At 43.0% G+C, this 16,768-nt stretch overlaps 1 protein-coding gene across 5 annotated transcripts in view; it reads right to left on the reverse strand.

Annotated features, from left to right (window-relative positions):
- GEMIN5 (gem nuclear organelle associated protein 5) overlaps positions 1 to 16,768 on the reverse strand; it is a 41,800-nt gene that overhangs the window by 3,071 nt on the left and 21,961 nt on the right. For 2 of the 5 annotated variants that reach the window (XM_059699011.1, XM_059699009.1), the window contains exons 17-27: positions 16,383 to 16,496; positions 15,710 to 15,835; positions 13,921 to 14,016; positions 13,367 to 13,504; positions 12,018 to 12,165; positions 7,595 to 7,714; positions 6,904 to 7,114; positions 5,107 to 5,361; positions 3,077 to 3,239; positions 1,764 to 2,268; positions 420 to 516 (exon numbers count right to left, since the gene is read on the reverse strand). In XM_059699011.1, coding sequence (XP_059554994.1) covers positions 420 to 516; positions 1,764 to 2,268; positions 3,077 to 3,239; positions 5,107 to 5,361; positions 6,904 to 7,114; positions 7,595 to 7,714; positions 12,018 to 12,165; positions 13,367 to 13,504; positions 13,921 to 14,016; positions 15,710 to 15,835; positions 16,383 to 16,496 — 1,973 coding nt within the window. Of the gene's footprint in view, positions 1 to 419; positions 517 to 1,758; positions 2,269 to 3,076; positions 3,240 to 5,106; positions 5,362 to 6,903; positions 7,115 to 7,594; positions 7,715 to 12,017; positions 12,166 to 13,366; positions 13,505 to 13,920; positions 14,020 to 15,709; positions 15,836 to 16,382; positions 16,497 to 16,768 lie in introns of those variants that run through there. The other 3 variants (XM_059699008.1, XM_059699006.1, XM_059699010.1) reach the window with 2 other exon arrangements.

Genomic DNA, 16,768 nt, shown 5'->3' on the forward strand with positions numbered 1-16,768 from the left:
ACAGATGATACTCAAAACTGGAATGTTTACTGGGATGTCCTTCTCCAACGAATATAATTTTCTAGAGCTCTACTTGAATTAATTTAAAAAGTGATGTTTCTGTTACTACCAGGGCCACATCCAAATACACTTATCCATCTGTAAGCTATCAAATATATGACACCAATTTTACTTTACCTCCCAGTTACAAAATTTGTTAGGTTTCTCTGAAGACTGAGGTATAAAATTGCTTGTGTTGTCAACAATTCTACTCACAAAACATTTTAGCTAACCAAAGGCAACTAGATCCTAACTTTTAAGCACATTCAAATGTGTAGAGATTTCAGAAACTGAAAAGTAGATGATCTTAAAGAATTTGGTATAGTCAACTGATACTACAAAAAGTAATGTTTTACCAAATGAACTGCTATAAATCTTACCTTAACACTCTCAGGAAACTTAGCTATTCTCTCATTCGCCTCCGTAAGCCTTTTGGTTAATTCAGGTAGAGAAAGTGGCTCATTTTTCTCTTCTTTACTGGTAAATAATAATAAAAAGTATAAGTCATATTTGTCTTGCCCTGGGTAACTTTTATTTCAATTGCCTATAAATAAAATTCCCTTATCACCTGGGTCTTTATCTCCCATCTTTAAGAAAAGTTTAAGAGAAGGCAATTTAATATGATGTGACATAAAGTTTTAAAAATGCAGTATTATTCCTTATCATATTCCAAATCCCCACTCCTTAGACACACAGCTCCAATGAAATACAGGACTTGGGGGATTCAATCTGCAGCCAAGAGCAGAGGGCCTAGCTTCATTTGGGGAATGGGTAGAGCCGGGCTCTTACTCATGGGGTGTATGGATGCACATTTTTCCTGGGAGAGTGTGTTAAGCTTCTCAAAGGGGGTCCTGTGATCTACAGGTTAAGAGCTACTGGGTTAGAGAACTTTTCAGTGTTTTTCTTGTTATTAAAACCAAACCTAAAGCTGCTTAGAGGTTGTAGTTTATTGGAGAAGTAATTCAGAATTCTGAATCAAGATTTCAGCGGGAGTATTTTTAGAGCAATTAACATAGGGACGTCAAAGCTTCTTAATTTTAATTTGTAAAGTTAATAACAGCTTTAAGTTGGTCAGTATTGTAATTGCTATGTTTTAAGCCCTGTGCTGGGGGGCATAAGGTAAAAGGCACTCATCAGAATAACGAATCAATAACTTGATCACTGCAAACACCCATAGCAAAGTGCCTTATAATAATGCAAGCTCTACAGTGCCTGGTGACAGGTTCCTGTCATCCATCTGGTCCCTCTTTTCAATGGAAGTGATTAGGATGCTACAGCATCCAATCATTTGATTTCTCTCAGTTCGTGAGCAGTTCTGTGCACTACCCTCTTTGTGTATTTTTTTGTGATAGTACAGAATTAATGGTTTTCATTAGTGATGCAATACATCTCATTTTGCTGATTAATTTTTTGGGGGGAACCTACTAATGCACAAAAGTAGTATTTTACTATACTATTGTTATTAATAATTTTGTGATTTAATTCTTAAGCAAGGTAGGAGTTGGTACTCCCATTTATAGACAAGAGACATTGAGACTCTTGCCTGAGGTCACAGCAGGGCCAGGACTAGAACCCACGTTTGGTTCCAAAGCCTGTGTGCTCACCACTAAATCATGTTGCTTCCAAGTGTCCGGACCTATCTCGTCATGTATTGATTGTGCTGTGACGCTATGAGAACCCAGGAGGGTATTTTTAATTCCATCGTGCATTGACTCAGTACTTACCCCAGGCTCTGAGGACTAGGGAGGGGCTGTTCGGCTTCCTGTTCAGGGTCATTTTTATCAGGACCATTCGCTGTGGGTTTGCAGAATTGACTCTTCTGGTGTCGGCGGATCATTTCTGCCAAGGTCTCCTGAACTTCAGCAACAGTTCTCTGTGAGTTTTGGAAACTGGCGTGCTTTTCTGAAAAAAGCTCCTTACAAGTGTTGAGCATTCGCTTACTTTCCTCTGTGAGTCTCATGTCTAGTTCTGGAAGCTTGCTTGGCTCTGGCTGAGGAGCTTGGGTGTCAGTTTCTTCAGAGCCAGCATCATCCAACTGCTGGCTTTGTTCAACAGAGGTTGTCCTTCTATGAGCAGCCCTTACCCAGACACTAGATTCAGGGCAAGGCCTGGAGAGAGACCACCAGAATTCATACAGACGCCCATAGATAAAAAAGGCCTCCAAACTTTTGAAAGCTGGTGTGGCAGGGGACTGATGGTCACCCAGCTTGTCTCTTAGGTGATCACAGCCTAGGAAAAGAAGGAAAGGACTTGGGGTTGTGCATTTCTCTATCTGCCAGAAATCTGGCCTCCTACCTGCATGTTGTTTCCTATCGCCTAAGAGACTCCAAGAAAAGACAGCAGTGATCTATGGGACCATATACCTCCCAGCAAAAGCCAACCAAAGCTAAACATTTGGGGGAACCTACTTAATGCACAAAAGTAGTATTTTAGGACAATGTTCTTGTTGCTACAGGCTAGCTAGTTGGTCATGATATAAAATGTATTCAATCTGTCTGACTGACGGCTCTGGGGATCCTATTGTGTCTGTGAAAAAAAATCACAGTGATATAGTTTAGTGACTATGCAACTCAAGTATGTCTATCTGTTGTTTTTTTTAATCCTCACCCAAGGATATGTTATTGATTTTAGAGAGGGGGCGGGGCAGGAGAGAGAAACATTCATCAGTTGCCTCCCGTACATGCCCTGACTGGGGATCGAACCCACACCTAGGTATGTGCCCTGACTAGGAATGGAAGCTGCAACCTTTTTGGTGTGTGAGACGACACTCCAACAGAGCCACCCAGCCAAAGGAAGAAGTGCCTATCTTTTGTGCTTCTCCAGTCTTACTAATTTATGGTACAAGGCTACTTCTCTTGCTCTTAAACTGTGTAGAAAATAAGTACGAGGCATAAGGTAGGGCCAGGTAAAGGGCTCAGACATTCTGGCTATTCTCTTAGGAGCCTAGGTAAGAGAGCTCAAACTTTCTACTAAATGACACCACCAGCCAATAACCATCCCAGAGCCGTCTGTCAGTGGTGTGCGTGGGGTCGTTTACCCTCAGGAAGAAAGGCCGAGTGCACTTCCTGCATGACGGTGAAGTTCCCCGAGTCGTAGCTCCGGACCACAGCCCGAAGCAGAGCTTCCACAGCCTTGTCCCAGGAGGCCACCTGCTGGCTCAGCACTGCCAAAGTCAGGTCATGGCAAATGTGAAGCAGGAGCTGGAGGGAGAGGCCAGAGTCTGTTAAACATCCTCCCGCAGAAAGCACTAGGGACACCACAGTGTTCCTATTAATGGCACTTGGACAGAAGTACACACAGTCTACATTTAAGAAAGGTCCTCCTTCCACCATTCACTTTGCTTCCCTGCCTGAAGCTTTCATATCTAGTTACACAACAACGTATACTGTCTGAGTTAAATCTGCTCATGTTAAGAAAATGCCTTCACATTTGTGTTTAATTAAAACAAAAGGTGAATTTCTGGAACTAAAATCTAATTAAAAACAACTACAAGCAAATCTGAACTATAAGAAAATTATCAATTTTAAGTGAACAATTTGATGAGTTTGGATAAATATATACATATCTATATAGATATATGTGCTGTAACTACACAGAAATCAAAACAGGATGTTTTCATCATTGGAAAATATTTCCATGTGCCCTTTGCAGCCAGTTCGCTCTCCCCAGCCCCTGGCAACGATTGATCTGGTTTTTGCCACGACAGTTTTGTCTTTTCTAGAATTCATGTAAATGGAACCGTGGAGTATGTAGTCTTTTGTGTCTTGGTTCTTTCACATAATGCTTTTGAGCTTCACTGATAATGTCTGTGTATCAGTAATCTGTTCCTTTTTACTGCTGCATAGTATAGTATTCCTCTGTATGGAGGTGCACAGCTTGCACATCCATTCACCAGCTGATGGACATTTGGGCGGTTTCTAGTTTTTGGCTGTTGTGACTAAGCTGTAATCATTTGTGCACAAGTCTGTGTGGACACCCTGTTTTGTTTCTTTTAATGAAGTATCTAGGCCAGCCGTGGGCAAACTACGGCCCGCGGGCCAGAACCGGCCCGTTTGAAATGAATAGAACTATTGAAAAAAAAGACCGTACCCTTTTATGTAATGATGTTTACTTTGAATTTATATTAGTTCACACAAACACTCCATCCATGCTTTTGTTCCGGCCCTCCGGTCCAGTTTAAGAACCCATTGTGGCCCTCGAGTCAAAAAGTTTGCCCACTCCTGATCTAGGCAGTGATTGCTGGGTCACTGGGCACGTGAATGTTTATAAGAAACTGCCACACCGTTTTCCAAAGTGTTATATCATTTGAGGAAGTCTCGTTCATCAATAATATAATAATATCCCCTCATTTTTAAAAGAGAAATAGGTAAATTGAGATATATATTCATAGGACGGGTAGAATAGTTATAATGAATCAATTTGATCTCTGGATAGATTTTACAAACAATGGTCATTGCAACAAGCAACGAACAAAACGATACATATGGTCTGACATAGGGGCTGTGTTCGGTGCCTAGGAATGGGCCTGAGGAATAGAACACAAGGGATTTCAACTGGATTGTATTTCCTTTACCAAAAAACAAGAAAATACAAAACAACCCCCAACATACTATGAAACAAAATGACAAATGTGAACATTTGTTAACTCTGGTTGAACATTTTCTCAGCTTTCCTATATGTTTAGACTTCTTTTTTCCTTTTAAAAGGGAATGCCAATAAATGGTGCCAGAAGATTTGACTTTGGGTGGTGGGCACACAGTGCAATATACAGCACAGTGCAATATACAGATATTGTAACATAGGAACCTACACCTGAAACCTCTATGTTCATGTTGACCAATGTCACCCCATAAATTTAAAAAAAAAGAAAAGGGAAAGCCGATTTAAATCTAACTTCAAAGCTAAAGGGCTTTAGTTTGAAGGGATCTTTCCAGGTTGCCTGGGCCTGTCTTGGTCTTTTCTGAAATGCAAACTGGCATCGATTCGTCTCCTTACTATACTAGGCACCGATGAAGGAGAATTCCTAAAACTGAGTGATGAATATGAGAAGCTCATGCAGACAGGTACCTGCTTAAAGGGAGTGTTATTTGTAGCAGATGGGTACTTGATCGTCTGCAGCTGCTGCAGCGCTGCCTGGTACTGCTCGGGGGTGTCCAGGCTGAAGGCGCTCTTCCATACTGCGGTCACCCTCTCCGGGAGGGGCCCTGCGATGCCGGTGGACCAGGTGTTGTAAGATGAGGAAGCGCTTTCGCCCTCTGACAGCTGCCTTTCCTCCCAGTGCTTAGAGAGCAGCTCATGAAGGCAAAACACCAGTCTCTGACCCTGGAACCCAACAAAGGAGAGGACTGTTATGCAGGCAAAGTGCTTGACTAGACAGCCTCTCTGTTCTCAGTGTCCCCCTTCGCGGCTGCCTGCCCAGTGTGAGCTGTACCCGAGGGGGAGAGTGATCCAGCAGACAGCTTTTCCAGATATCCTTCGGAGGAATTCCTTCCATAGCCCTTGGAGCCCAAACAACCATTTTTATAACATGAAACCCCAACTCCAGCCCTGCCCACTGCAATTTAAGACACACACAGATCAGCCAATATTTGTGCCCCTGTCTGAGAGAAGATGGACTGGGCTCACCCAGTTCTTTCCCTTGTCCAGACCTGAGACAAGGGGAGTACAGAGAAGAGCCTAATGGGCAGAAGGTGCGGGAGCAGACAAACTGTAGATCTGAGCTGGAGCAGTGGGGAGGGGCCATGTCCAAACAGGTTTAACAGAGAGTCGCTGGAAGAGAACAGGAAGCCAGAGAAGGGCCTGGGAAACCTTGATGTTTGCTGGTTTTTAGTTGCCATGAGATTGCTTGTATGCCCCATAAACACTACTTCCTCAGTGACGCGTGGGAAGGCCTGTGCCGCTGCCAGAATACCATATCAGAACAACAGGCAGCATAAACTCACAGGTGCTGTTGAGGAGGACAAAGGTGATGCTAAATGACCATTCTGAAAATGTTTTGTTGTGAATAAATTAAAATTTCTCTAGATTTGGTCACTTTGTGAATTCTATACCAAGTGACACTATCTTTGAGGATGTGTGTACTACTTTTGCCTCCTTTTTATTTTGCAATTCTTGGAAAGCTACGTCCTTACTTAGCATTTGTCTTGGGCTTTGGATATCCAGCTAGGAGTTATTTTAAGGCTTGGTTACTCTTAGGAATTATTTTAAGGCTTGGTTACTCTACCAGGGAAAGAGGAACTGAAAAAGTTCATGTTAGTATCTGACAAAGCAAAGTCATCTAACACGGACCAAATGTTTATGTATTTTGGAAACTAGGTGAGAGTGCTGCCTCTAAAGTCATCTCAGTTTTGATGTGTCAAAAAAAGGCAGAGGGAACACACACACACACACATACACACACACACACACGCGCGCGCGCGGCAGTGGAAGTCAGTCATCTTTAACCACATGGGCACAAAACATTTACCAAAGGTTGCGGTCTCACAGTTGCTTACGGCAGACAGCTGAGGGGTGCCACAGGCAGAGCACCATCATTTCTGTTGGAGCCAATCCCTCTTCACTGATGTGCTGATGACGTCAACAACCACCACTAGGCTGCCAGCCAGGCAGGGGCTCAGCTGACTAGTCTATTTGTGGGTGTTGTACACAAACTGATACGCAATGGGAATTACTGTGAATGACCACGTTATCTCCTACTATGCATATGGCAACTGACAGGCCAGGGTGTGTCAGTGGGATGGTATGTCCGGGACACCTGCCAAATCAGTACAGCTTGTGTAACTGGGTTGTTCACCTGGAGTTTGATGAGAAAAGGATTTGGGGCCCTTTCTCCTTAAGTATCAGAAGATGCAATAACAGACTGACCTTCAGACTTCCATGGAGCTGCAGGGCTTCCTGGGCTCCCACCCAGTTCCTGGCCAGAAGCAGCTCTTGGGCACACCTGAGAGCCAGGGAAGCAGACAGCTCATCCTCTCCCACGATGGAAGCCAACTCCGCTGCCGTCTTAAGCGATGCTGCATCCCCCTTTTTGGCCAGAACTTTGGCTGCATCATAAGCGGAAGCGGCCCCTAAATAGCTGTAACACGAAACAAAACGCAAAGCGTCATAAACAGATCTCCTATTCCTCCCAGAGGGTCAAATCATTTCTGTGGGCTTTTCCTTGCCCCTGTGCCTTCCTGTGGTCCTAGGTAGCCACTGTCGCCAGCTCTCAGCTGAGTCCAGCCAGCAGAGGAGATACAGCATTAATGGGTCAAGGACACAAAAGAATCTCAATACTTGCTGAAATGAACCCAAGCAAAGGAGTCATTCTCTTCCATTTTTCTTATTTGATGGTGCAAGATGTCCCTAAAAGAGATTTCTTACTGCTGCTGGGGTTTCTTGAATAGTTATGGCGATGTACATACCTACCAAGGAGGTAGATGTTGATGCGTCTTACCAAGCTGGATTAATACACATATGCTTTTTTGTTTTCTAGACACTTGACCTCCACCTCTATGCTGCTCACTCTCAGTCTGCTCTTCTAGGTTTGGTGCACTCCTGGCTCCCCCAGGCTTACCATTTAGCAGCTACAGCATAATGGCCGTCTTTTTCAAGGATGGCTCCCCAGCTGAGGTACAGGTCCTTCAGGATCGGGTCCTCAGGGCGCAGGCGGGCCTTGGCAACTGCAATGGCCTCCCTAGAGGCAACAACAGATAATTAGCCAATCTGAAAAGAGAAGGCTTCTCGGTGAGGGGCCCCTAGGAGGGGCTGCAAGATAGGGCAAACCATCCCCTTTGTGGTGTTCCTACTTCTTAAAAAAACGAAGGTCCTACATACACAGGAAGAGGTGCTGCGCTCACTTCTCCCAGGTCAGCAGATTCCTGGGGTCCCCAAGGCCCTTTTGGGTGGATGGTCTGCCTGTGGAGTGGCCTTATTCTCTGTCTCACTAACAAACTCACTTTTATTCTAAACTCTAAAAAAAAAAAAACAACAAACAAAACTCCACCTGTTTTAACAATGATGCTTAGAGGTTATTTGCCTTTCTCGCTGTGTTGACATTTGCACTGGTTGTGCAAGAGCAATGGAGGATAACTGCTGGCATCTGAGCAAGAATCAAGGTAGTGACCCTTGTAGTTTAAAAAGAGAAAGGTCCATGTCCTTGAGGAAGCAGGAAAAATGAGTTAGAAGCGATGAAACAACTGGAACTTAAGGGGAAGGAAGAAGCTGTCCAGAGAAAGAGCTCCAGAACTTCCCTTAGGGACCCTATTGAGTCTTTGGCTAAACACAAGGCCATGCCTGTGTGGGAACCTCCTTAAGGCAGGACAAAGAACAGTCAGGGAGTAAATCCCTGAGCTTACTCAGGGCTTGGGGACTTTTGAGTTTTGACCAGCCAGACATGAAAGTTCTGATTTACTGAACATATGAGGCATTCAGTGAAGACACCAGAAGGTAGGAGGACAGACTAATTCCAGAGTATGGATTTCTTTAGCCTGTCCCAAGAAAAGCTTCAAAACAAGCCATGAAAAGATCAAGCTGATCCGCAAGCAACTTTACTGCTTGCCAAAACAGAGTTCAACGCGCTAAAGCAGTGATGGCGAACCTTTTGAGCTCGGCATGCCAGCATTTTGAAAAACCCTAACTTAACTCTGGTGCCGTGTCACATATAGAAATTTTTTGATATTTGCAACCATAGTAAAACAAAGTCTTAGATTTTTGATATTTATTTTATATATTTAAATGCCATTTAACAAAGAAAAATCAACCAAAAAAATGAGTTCACGTGTCACCTCTGACACGCTTGTCATACATTTGCCATCACTGCTCTAAAGGAAGAAAAACAACGAGGATAAACAGACGTCTCACCAAAGCCATCATATCAAATGGCTAAATATCAGTGATGGAGAAAGTACTGAAAATAGAGAAAAAATACATAGTTCCTATATAACAAAGATAAGGGGAAGATGAAGAGGGCAAAATGGGTCAAATATATGGTACTGCAAGAAACTTGAGTACATAATGGATGTGGTATTTGAAGTTGTATAGTTGAAATTTAATGTTATTAATCAGTTACCTCAGTAAATTAAAAAAAAAAATGCAGTAGAGTCATGTCAAAAACAATGCAAGCCAAGAGAAAGACAACTTTTGAAGTACTGAAAGACAGAAGCAGTGGATGGAATCTGTCACCAGCAGAACCACACGACAGAAAAAAGGTGAAGTTCTTTAGGTGAAGAAGGAATTGACAGCAACTGGAAACTCAGATCTACATAAAAGGATGAAAAGTGCTGGAAATAAGTATGTGGGTAAATGTAAACAAATGTTTAAAAATGATTAAAAAACGTTTCAACAGCAGAAAGAGTAGGAGGAAGGAAAGAAATATGGTACTTGTAAGAAGTGGTATATTATTTAAAGGTAAACTATCATAAATTAAAAATGTTCATCCTAAACCAGGGGTGGGCAAACTTTTTGACTCGAGGGCCACAATGGGTTCTTAAACTGGACCGGAGGGCCGGAACAAAAGCATGGATGGAGTGTTTGTGTGAACTAATATAAATTCAAAGTAAACATCATTACATAAAAGGGTACGGTCTTTTTTTTCAATCGTTTTATTCATTTTAAATGGGCCGTAGTTGCCGAGACCGGTTTGGCTCAGTGGATAGAGCGTCGGCCTGCGGACTCAAGGGTCCCAGGTTCGATTCCGGTCAGGGGCATGTACCTGGGTTGCGGGCACATCCCCAGTGGGGGATGTGCAGGAGGCGGCTGACCGATGTTTCTCTCTCATCGATGTTTCTGACTCTCTATCTCTCTCCCTTCCTCTCTGTAAAAAATCAATAAAATATATTTAAAAAATAAATAAATAAATAAATAAATAAAATAAATGGGCCGTAGTTTGCCCACGGCTGTCCTAAACCCTTGGGTAATCATTAAAAAACAACAAAGGAATCCTATTAACAAAAGCCTGTGTGGCAGTGACGCCCTCACGCCATAACAAGCGATCACCAGGAGGCTGTGTGCTCAGTGGGTGTGTGCGGGTGGGTGGGGGCTTGATGCTGTGTGCACAGCATGGAGGCAGGTCCTGTGGCTCCACGTGGTGAGGCCGGGTGTCCCGTGGCTCCACCCTACCTCTTTGGGGCAATCATCGAGGAGCCCCAGGTGGGTGGGCGGGGCCTACCTCTTTGGGGTGATTGATCACGGGGCTCCCACATTGTGAGAGGGTGCAGGCCAGGCTGGGGGACCCCCCCTTCCCGATAGTGCACAAATTTCGTGCACCGGGGCTCTAGAATAACTAATAAGCCAGTATGTCCGGTCATCCATTCAACCAATCAAAGTGTAATATGCTAATGATATGCTAAGGTTGCTCAAATGTTCGCTATGACGTGCACTGACCACCAGGGGGCAGATGCTCTGACTGGTAGGTTAGCTTGCTGCTGGGGTCCGGCTGAGCAGGACTTAGTGAGACAGGCCGGACACGCCCTAGAGCCCTCCCATGGTCCCTACCCAGCTGGTCAACCTCCCGCACCCCTCCACAGCCATGATCATGCACCGGTGGGGTCCCTCGGCCTGGCCTGCGCCCTCTTGAGATCTGCGACCCCTCGGGGAATGTCGAAGAGCCGGTTTCAGCCGGATCCCACAGGCCAGGCAGAGGGACAACCCCCCCCCCCCCAACTGGTGTACGAATTCATGTACCGGGCTCCTAGTTAGGGATACAAACAATATTCAGTTGATCAAAAATTTAAAAAAGCAGGAGAAAATGAAGAAATAACAGCACAAATAGCAAGATGGTAGATTTAAATCAATCATACCAATACTTATATTAAATGTAAATGGCTAAACATTCCAATTTAAGAGACTATCTGACTTGATAAAAAAATAAGACCCAACTAGATGCTGTCTATAAGAAAGATTTTGCTCTTTTTGTTCACTGGCACTTATATATGTAGTCTTGCGCCCCATTATGATGTTTTAGTCAATGACGGACTGGATATATGATGGTGGTCCCATAAGGACTATAATTGCCTAGTGACACGATAGCCCTTATAAAGTCACAGTGCAGCGCATTACTCACATCTGTGGTGATGCTGGTGTAAACAGACCTGCACTGCCAGTTGTTTAAAGTATAGCACATATAATCACATGCAGTACATAATACTTGATAATGATAAATGGCTGTTCCTGGTTATGTACTTACTGTGCTTTTTATTACTTTAGTGTTCTCTTTCTACTTATAAAAACGTTTGCTGTGAAACAGTATGCCACGTTACACCTGCAGAGGCCTCACATCTGGTGCTTACCTCGTCTCTTGATTACACTATTTTCTGTGCTTGTGCTTGATTTAATCTCATGTTTTGTATAGTAATGTGCTATACAGGTTTGTAGCCTAGGCTATACCATACAGCCTAGTAGATGTGTAGTAGGCTATACCATCTAGGTTTGTGTACATGAACTTGATGTTCACAAAATGATGAAACTGCCTAATGACGCATGACTGTCTTCCCTGTTAAGCAGCATGACCTGGACAGGAAAGATTTATACCAATCTCAGGAAACTGGTTACTTCTAGAGAAGGGATGAGGACAGAATTGGGGAAGAGCAATTCAACTAAATCTTAAATATTATACTTAAAAAACAACTGGGGCATATGGAGAGCTTTTGGGGTGTCTGGGAGATTCTGTCTCTTCATATATGGAGCTAAAGAAGGGAGTTCCTCTTTTAATAATCCATTAAGCTGTTCATTTGTCTTACGCTGTCTTCTCTATTTGTGTTAAAGTAACAAAGTAAAGAAGCTTACAAAAGTAAAGTTTAAAAAGATCAGTGGCGTATATTGATAAAAGTTAACATTTGTTAAGTATAGGTGGTAGGGGCACTGATGTTTGTTAAGCTAGTATACATATATTTCTGTATGTTTCACATGTTTAATTACTATAAGGTTTTATGCTAGGGCTGTTAAGTAGATTAATTTCACGGTATGTCCAACTATTAGTTCAACTGTAGGGTTGTACAGACCGGTAGAAATGGTGTGCCTTGAGCAGCTCCACAGCTTCATACACTTTGTGAATAGAAAGTAGGTGAGAGGCAGCTTTGACATACTGTTCCTGAAAACACAACTGTTTGGCAAAAGCTTCTACAGCCCACAGCCACACATGGTAGCCAGCTTAAAAAAGAAAAAAAAAACAAGTGGTTAAATAAGCAGCAAGTTTAAGGAAAAGCATGTACATAAGGGTTGAAAATGCCTTTTGTTACTGTATTAAGTAGAAAATTTAGATAATTCAATCGCCACGATAGATCATTTGCTTCACCTACTCCTCCCCACACCCACGTAAACTGTTTCTTTGATTATGTAATAACACAAAACTAAAAAGGTACCAAAAGTATGGAAGTCAGGGTACTGGTTACTCTTGTTGGGGTGTGTGGATACTGATGGAAATAGAGCATGAGAGAAGGGTGCAAGTAATGTTATGTTTCTTGATATGGGTGCTGGTTACAAGGGTGTATTCAGTTTGTGAAACCCATGATACACTTATGTACACTCTGTGTGTGTGGTGTCGCATCTCTATATATAAAAGCCCAAGCGACCGGCCAACCGGCTGGTAGCTATGATGCGCACTGACCACAAGGGGGCAGACACTCAATGTAAATGTAGGAGCTGCCCAGTGACAACAACTTTGCAGAGTGCCCTCTTGTACTCCAGGGTGCCTCAGGGGATGTCAGACTGCTGGTTTCAGCCCAATCCCTGCAGGCCAGGCCAAGGAACCCCACTGGTGCATGAATCCGTGCACTGGACCTCTAGTATTGAATAAAAAGCAAAAAGCTGGGCATGGCATAAAAGGTTTCCTTGTTATCCTAGCATCTTCCCATCTATATCGTCCAATCCTTTCCTCAGAGAGAACCATTATTACTAGTTTCTTTTGAAACCTTTGGAAATATAGTCTATGAATACACAACCACACATGTATAAATATAAATGACAGAGTATTAAATATTCTTTTGCGCATCTACACCTTGCTTTTCACTTACTATACTCTGGGGTTCTGTTCCATATTAGAATGCATAGAGCTGCCTCATTCTTTTGGTATCTGTAGGAGTTTCTATTGTACAGATGTAACCAGTCTCTCACTGATGGACTCAGAGGTTGTTGTGATCTTTTGCTATTACAAATAATGCTGCAACAATAGTCCATGAATATTTATCATGTTGTACGTGTGCGTACAGTTCAATTCTTACAATTAGAACAGCTGAGTCAAGGGGGATATGCATTTTAAATTTATTAGAAATGGCCAAATTATCCTTCAAGACACTGTCCCTCTTTAGTGAGCATCCTAGAGAGGACAGAGCGTTCGTCGTAAAGAACATACCCACGGGCGCCATAGCCACGAGATTGTCTGTCAGCTCCCCTCTGTCCGCTGCAGTCTGGAGAACACCTTTTAGGTCTCCTTTCCAAAGCATAAGCTGGTGATATAACTCAGGGTGGCCATTTTCCAAGTGACCCTTTCCTACATGGAAGAGAGATAATGTTTGGAAGCTGTTTCAGAAACATCTGTCTACATTAACTCCTACAAAAAGAAAGGCAGGATAAAGGAGCAACGAACTCCTAGAATACACAGTCATTCGCTAATGGGGAAGTCACCTCCCAGAGGGTTCACAATGGGGCCGGAAGCCCACTCAGTCACTTGTCCACCCATTCACTTTTACTCAGTCACTCAGAGTGAGCACTGTATGTTATGTTTAGGGTCTTAGGACAGAAGCAAGGGATCTGTAAGTATGCAAACTGGGGAGCTCAAAACCTAGTTAGTTGGCATGTAAAACTAACCATGACAAGGCCCCAGGATGGTAGCCATAAAAGAGGTGTGTGCAAAGCATTAGGGAATCATAAAGCTGGAGGGGACTGTGTTGACTGAATGTGCCTCACCTTCAACCTCCATCATTCTGTACAGGGTAGCCCTGTCTGTGAACAGCCCCAGGTGAAATCTTTCCTCAAGATCAGCAGATACGTCCTCATTTAGCTCTGCTAATTCAAAAAGACCAAAAAAAAAAATTAAAAAAACCAGATGAAGTGATTACTCAGGTTACTGTTTTCTGCCTAAATACTTCCGAATGTTATGCCCAGACCCCGAGATAGAGTCCTATGCCCTTGTTTACCCCAACAGAGACAAAGGTAGCAAAATAGGAAAATATATAGTGTGTGAAACTCAGCTTGGGTCAATCCAATGAGACAATTTAGTTTATAGATTGTTTAAAGAAAGATTGGGGGGGGGGGGGGAGGGAAGTAATGTAAAAAGCCAACCCAAAATTTCATATGTATTTAAATGCAGTAAAAATAAAAAACTATCAAGTGAAGAAATGCCCTTAATGATCACCAGGATCTACCACAAAGGAATTCAGTATTCATTCTCTGTTTTTAAAGAAGTCAACTGAGTAATTTCCCAATAAGGGAAATAATGTAAAACTATATGGTTAAGCCCTAGCTGGTTTGGCTTAGTGGACAGAGCATTTGTCCCGGGTTTGATTCCAGTCAAGGGTACATGCCTGGGTTGTGAGCTCGATCCCCAGGAGGGGACATGCAGGAGGCAGCCGATCCATGATTCTCTCTCATCATTGATGTTTCAATCTCTCTCTCCCTCTCCCTTCCTTTCTGAAATCAATAAAAATATATTTAAAACAATCAAAATAAAACTATATGGTTAATTGTGTAAGTTATAAGAAATCATCATAAAGTTCCAAAATGGGGGCTATGTATATAATAAGAGCATAAAATATCTCTACAGGGAGACAAAATGATAGCAATGGGGCCTTGGGGAGAAATGGAGGAGTGGGTGTTAGAGGTGGGAGACAGGCTTACTTTCTATTCATACTGTGCATTCCTCTTTAACATGTAAAATTAAAAATTAAAAATATACAACTGCTGCAATATCAAAATAAAAGGCATTAGATGAGGCTTTGGAAAATTAAAACCAAAAAATACTCTGTAAAAAACTTCCATTGATTTTTCTTAAAGGAACTGCCATATTGTGATATTTCCAATAAGCAAATAATTTTGTTTTTACATGAAGATGCTGTTCGTTCATGCTGAGATATTTAAGCCATCATACCAATTCTAGCACAAAGACGGCTGGTAACAATCCTATATAATAAAAGGCTAATATGCAAATTGACCGAACGGTGGAATGACTGGTCACTACGATGCACACTGACCACCAGGGGGCAGGCGCTCAATGCAGGAGCTGCTCCCTGGTGGTCAGTGTGCTCCCATAGGGGGAGTGCCACTCATCTAGAAGCCAGGCTTACAGTTGGTGAGCGCAGCGGCGATGGCGGGAGCCTCTCCCACCTCCACGGCAGCGCTAAGGATGTCTGACTGTGGACAAGCAGGCCTAAGCTGTCAGCTGGACATCCACCGAGGGCTCCTGGACTGTGAGAGGGCATAGGCCAAACTAGAGGCCCATGCACTGGGCCTCTAGTTTGACTTATAATAGTAAAAGCAGAGCACTGGGGAGTGTTGACAGTGGTTAGGATTAGGGTCAGGGTCAGGGTCAGGAAAGGGAGCTTGGCAGTGGGACGTGGGGGAGGGAAGAATGGAAAAGAATGTAGAAATGCACACAATTTTGGATATTTGTTTACACATTCATTCAACAAATAAATAAGTGCCTCTCTGTGCCAGTTCCCAGAAGACCACGATGGGCTGAGGAAGTGCATTTTTGTACCTTTGAAGTGTTTGGCAGTCGCTAGTACCAGACAGTCCTGATGAAGCTCCTCTTTGGACCTGTGGTCCAGGCTTGTGCTCAGTGGAAGCATGGACCGGGCTTTTCGCTTCTTGATCACCAAGGCTTCTGAAAGGTAACAGAAGCACAGGCTGTCCGAAGAGCAGATCAGAAACGCGAACTGAATGCCCAGTTGTGTGAACGTAACCTACTGGAGGGTACCGCTGGGCAAAGAAAGTCCCTACTATTGTAAAGAAGCTTTCAAATTACATTAGCTTGAGGAAATGTCACAGCACACAAACATGACCCTGTGAACATGTGTGAAGCAGTATCAACTGCAAAACGACACTTCATCAAGTACTAAAAATGTTCTAGAAAGTATGATCCTTCCTGGCTGGTGTGGCTCAGTGAGTTGGAGCGTCATCCCGAAAACCAAAAGGTGGTTGGGTTCAATTCCCAGTCACTGCATGCGGAAGGGAGGCATGATCGATGTTTCTCTCTCTCAAATCAATAATCAATCAATCAATAAGCATGACTCAAGATTGAGATATAATCAAAACACAAGTGTTTAAAACGTAAAAGCAACAACTAAAACCCCACACTTCTGAGTTTCCAGCTGCATGGGACATCTGATTGAGGATGCTTTAACGAAGTATTTTAATTAGTAAATACCAACCTGGCTTGTCTTTAGGTGGTTCCTTTTTCAGTAAAGTGACTTTATTATTAACGATGACTTTTGGCTTTTCCAAGCCCAAGGAAAGTGGAGGGCATATAACTGGTTCTCTAGAAACTACATCAAGAAAAAAAGTTTGGATGAGAACAATGCGGAATCCAGTTCTTTTTGAAAATTAAGAACTATACCAGACTTAACAGTGCATTTTATCTATTACCCAAAATGTGAGACCAAATACTTTGCAAAGGCAGCATGGGTGGTTTCGCTTTCTCAGCTCACACACTGTGTTCCAGAATTTTCTAAGTTTATTGCTTCTAACTTTGACTAATTAATCTAAGGAAAAGTTATAAGCTTCTAGCTTTCACAACTTTACACCATAGGCTCAAAAA

This window comes from Myotis daubentonii, chromosome 5 (genome assembly GCF_963259705.1).
Source record: "Myotis daubentonii chromosome 5, mMyoDau2.1, whole genome shotgun sequence".
Taxonomy (NCBI): Eukaryota; Metazoa; Chordata; class Mammalia; order Chiroptera; family Vespertilionidae; genus Myotis; species Myotis daubentonii.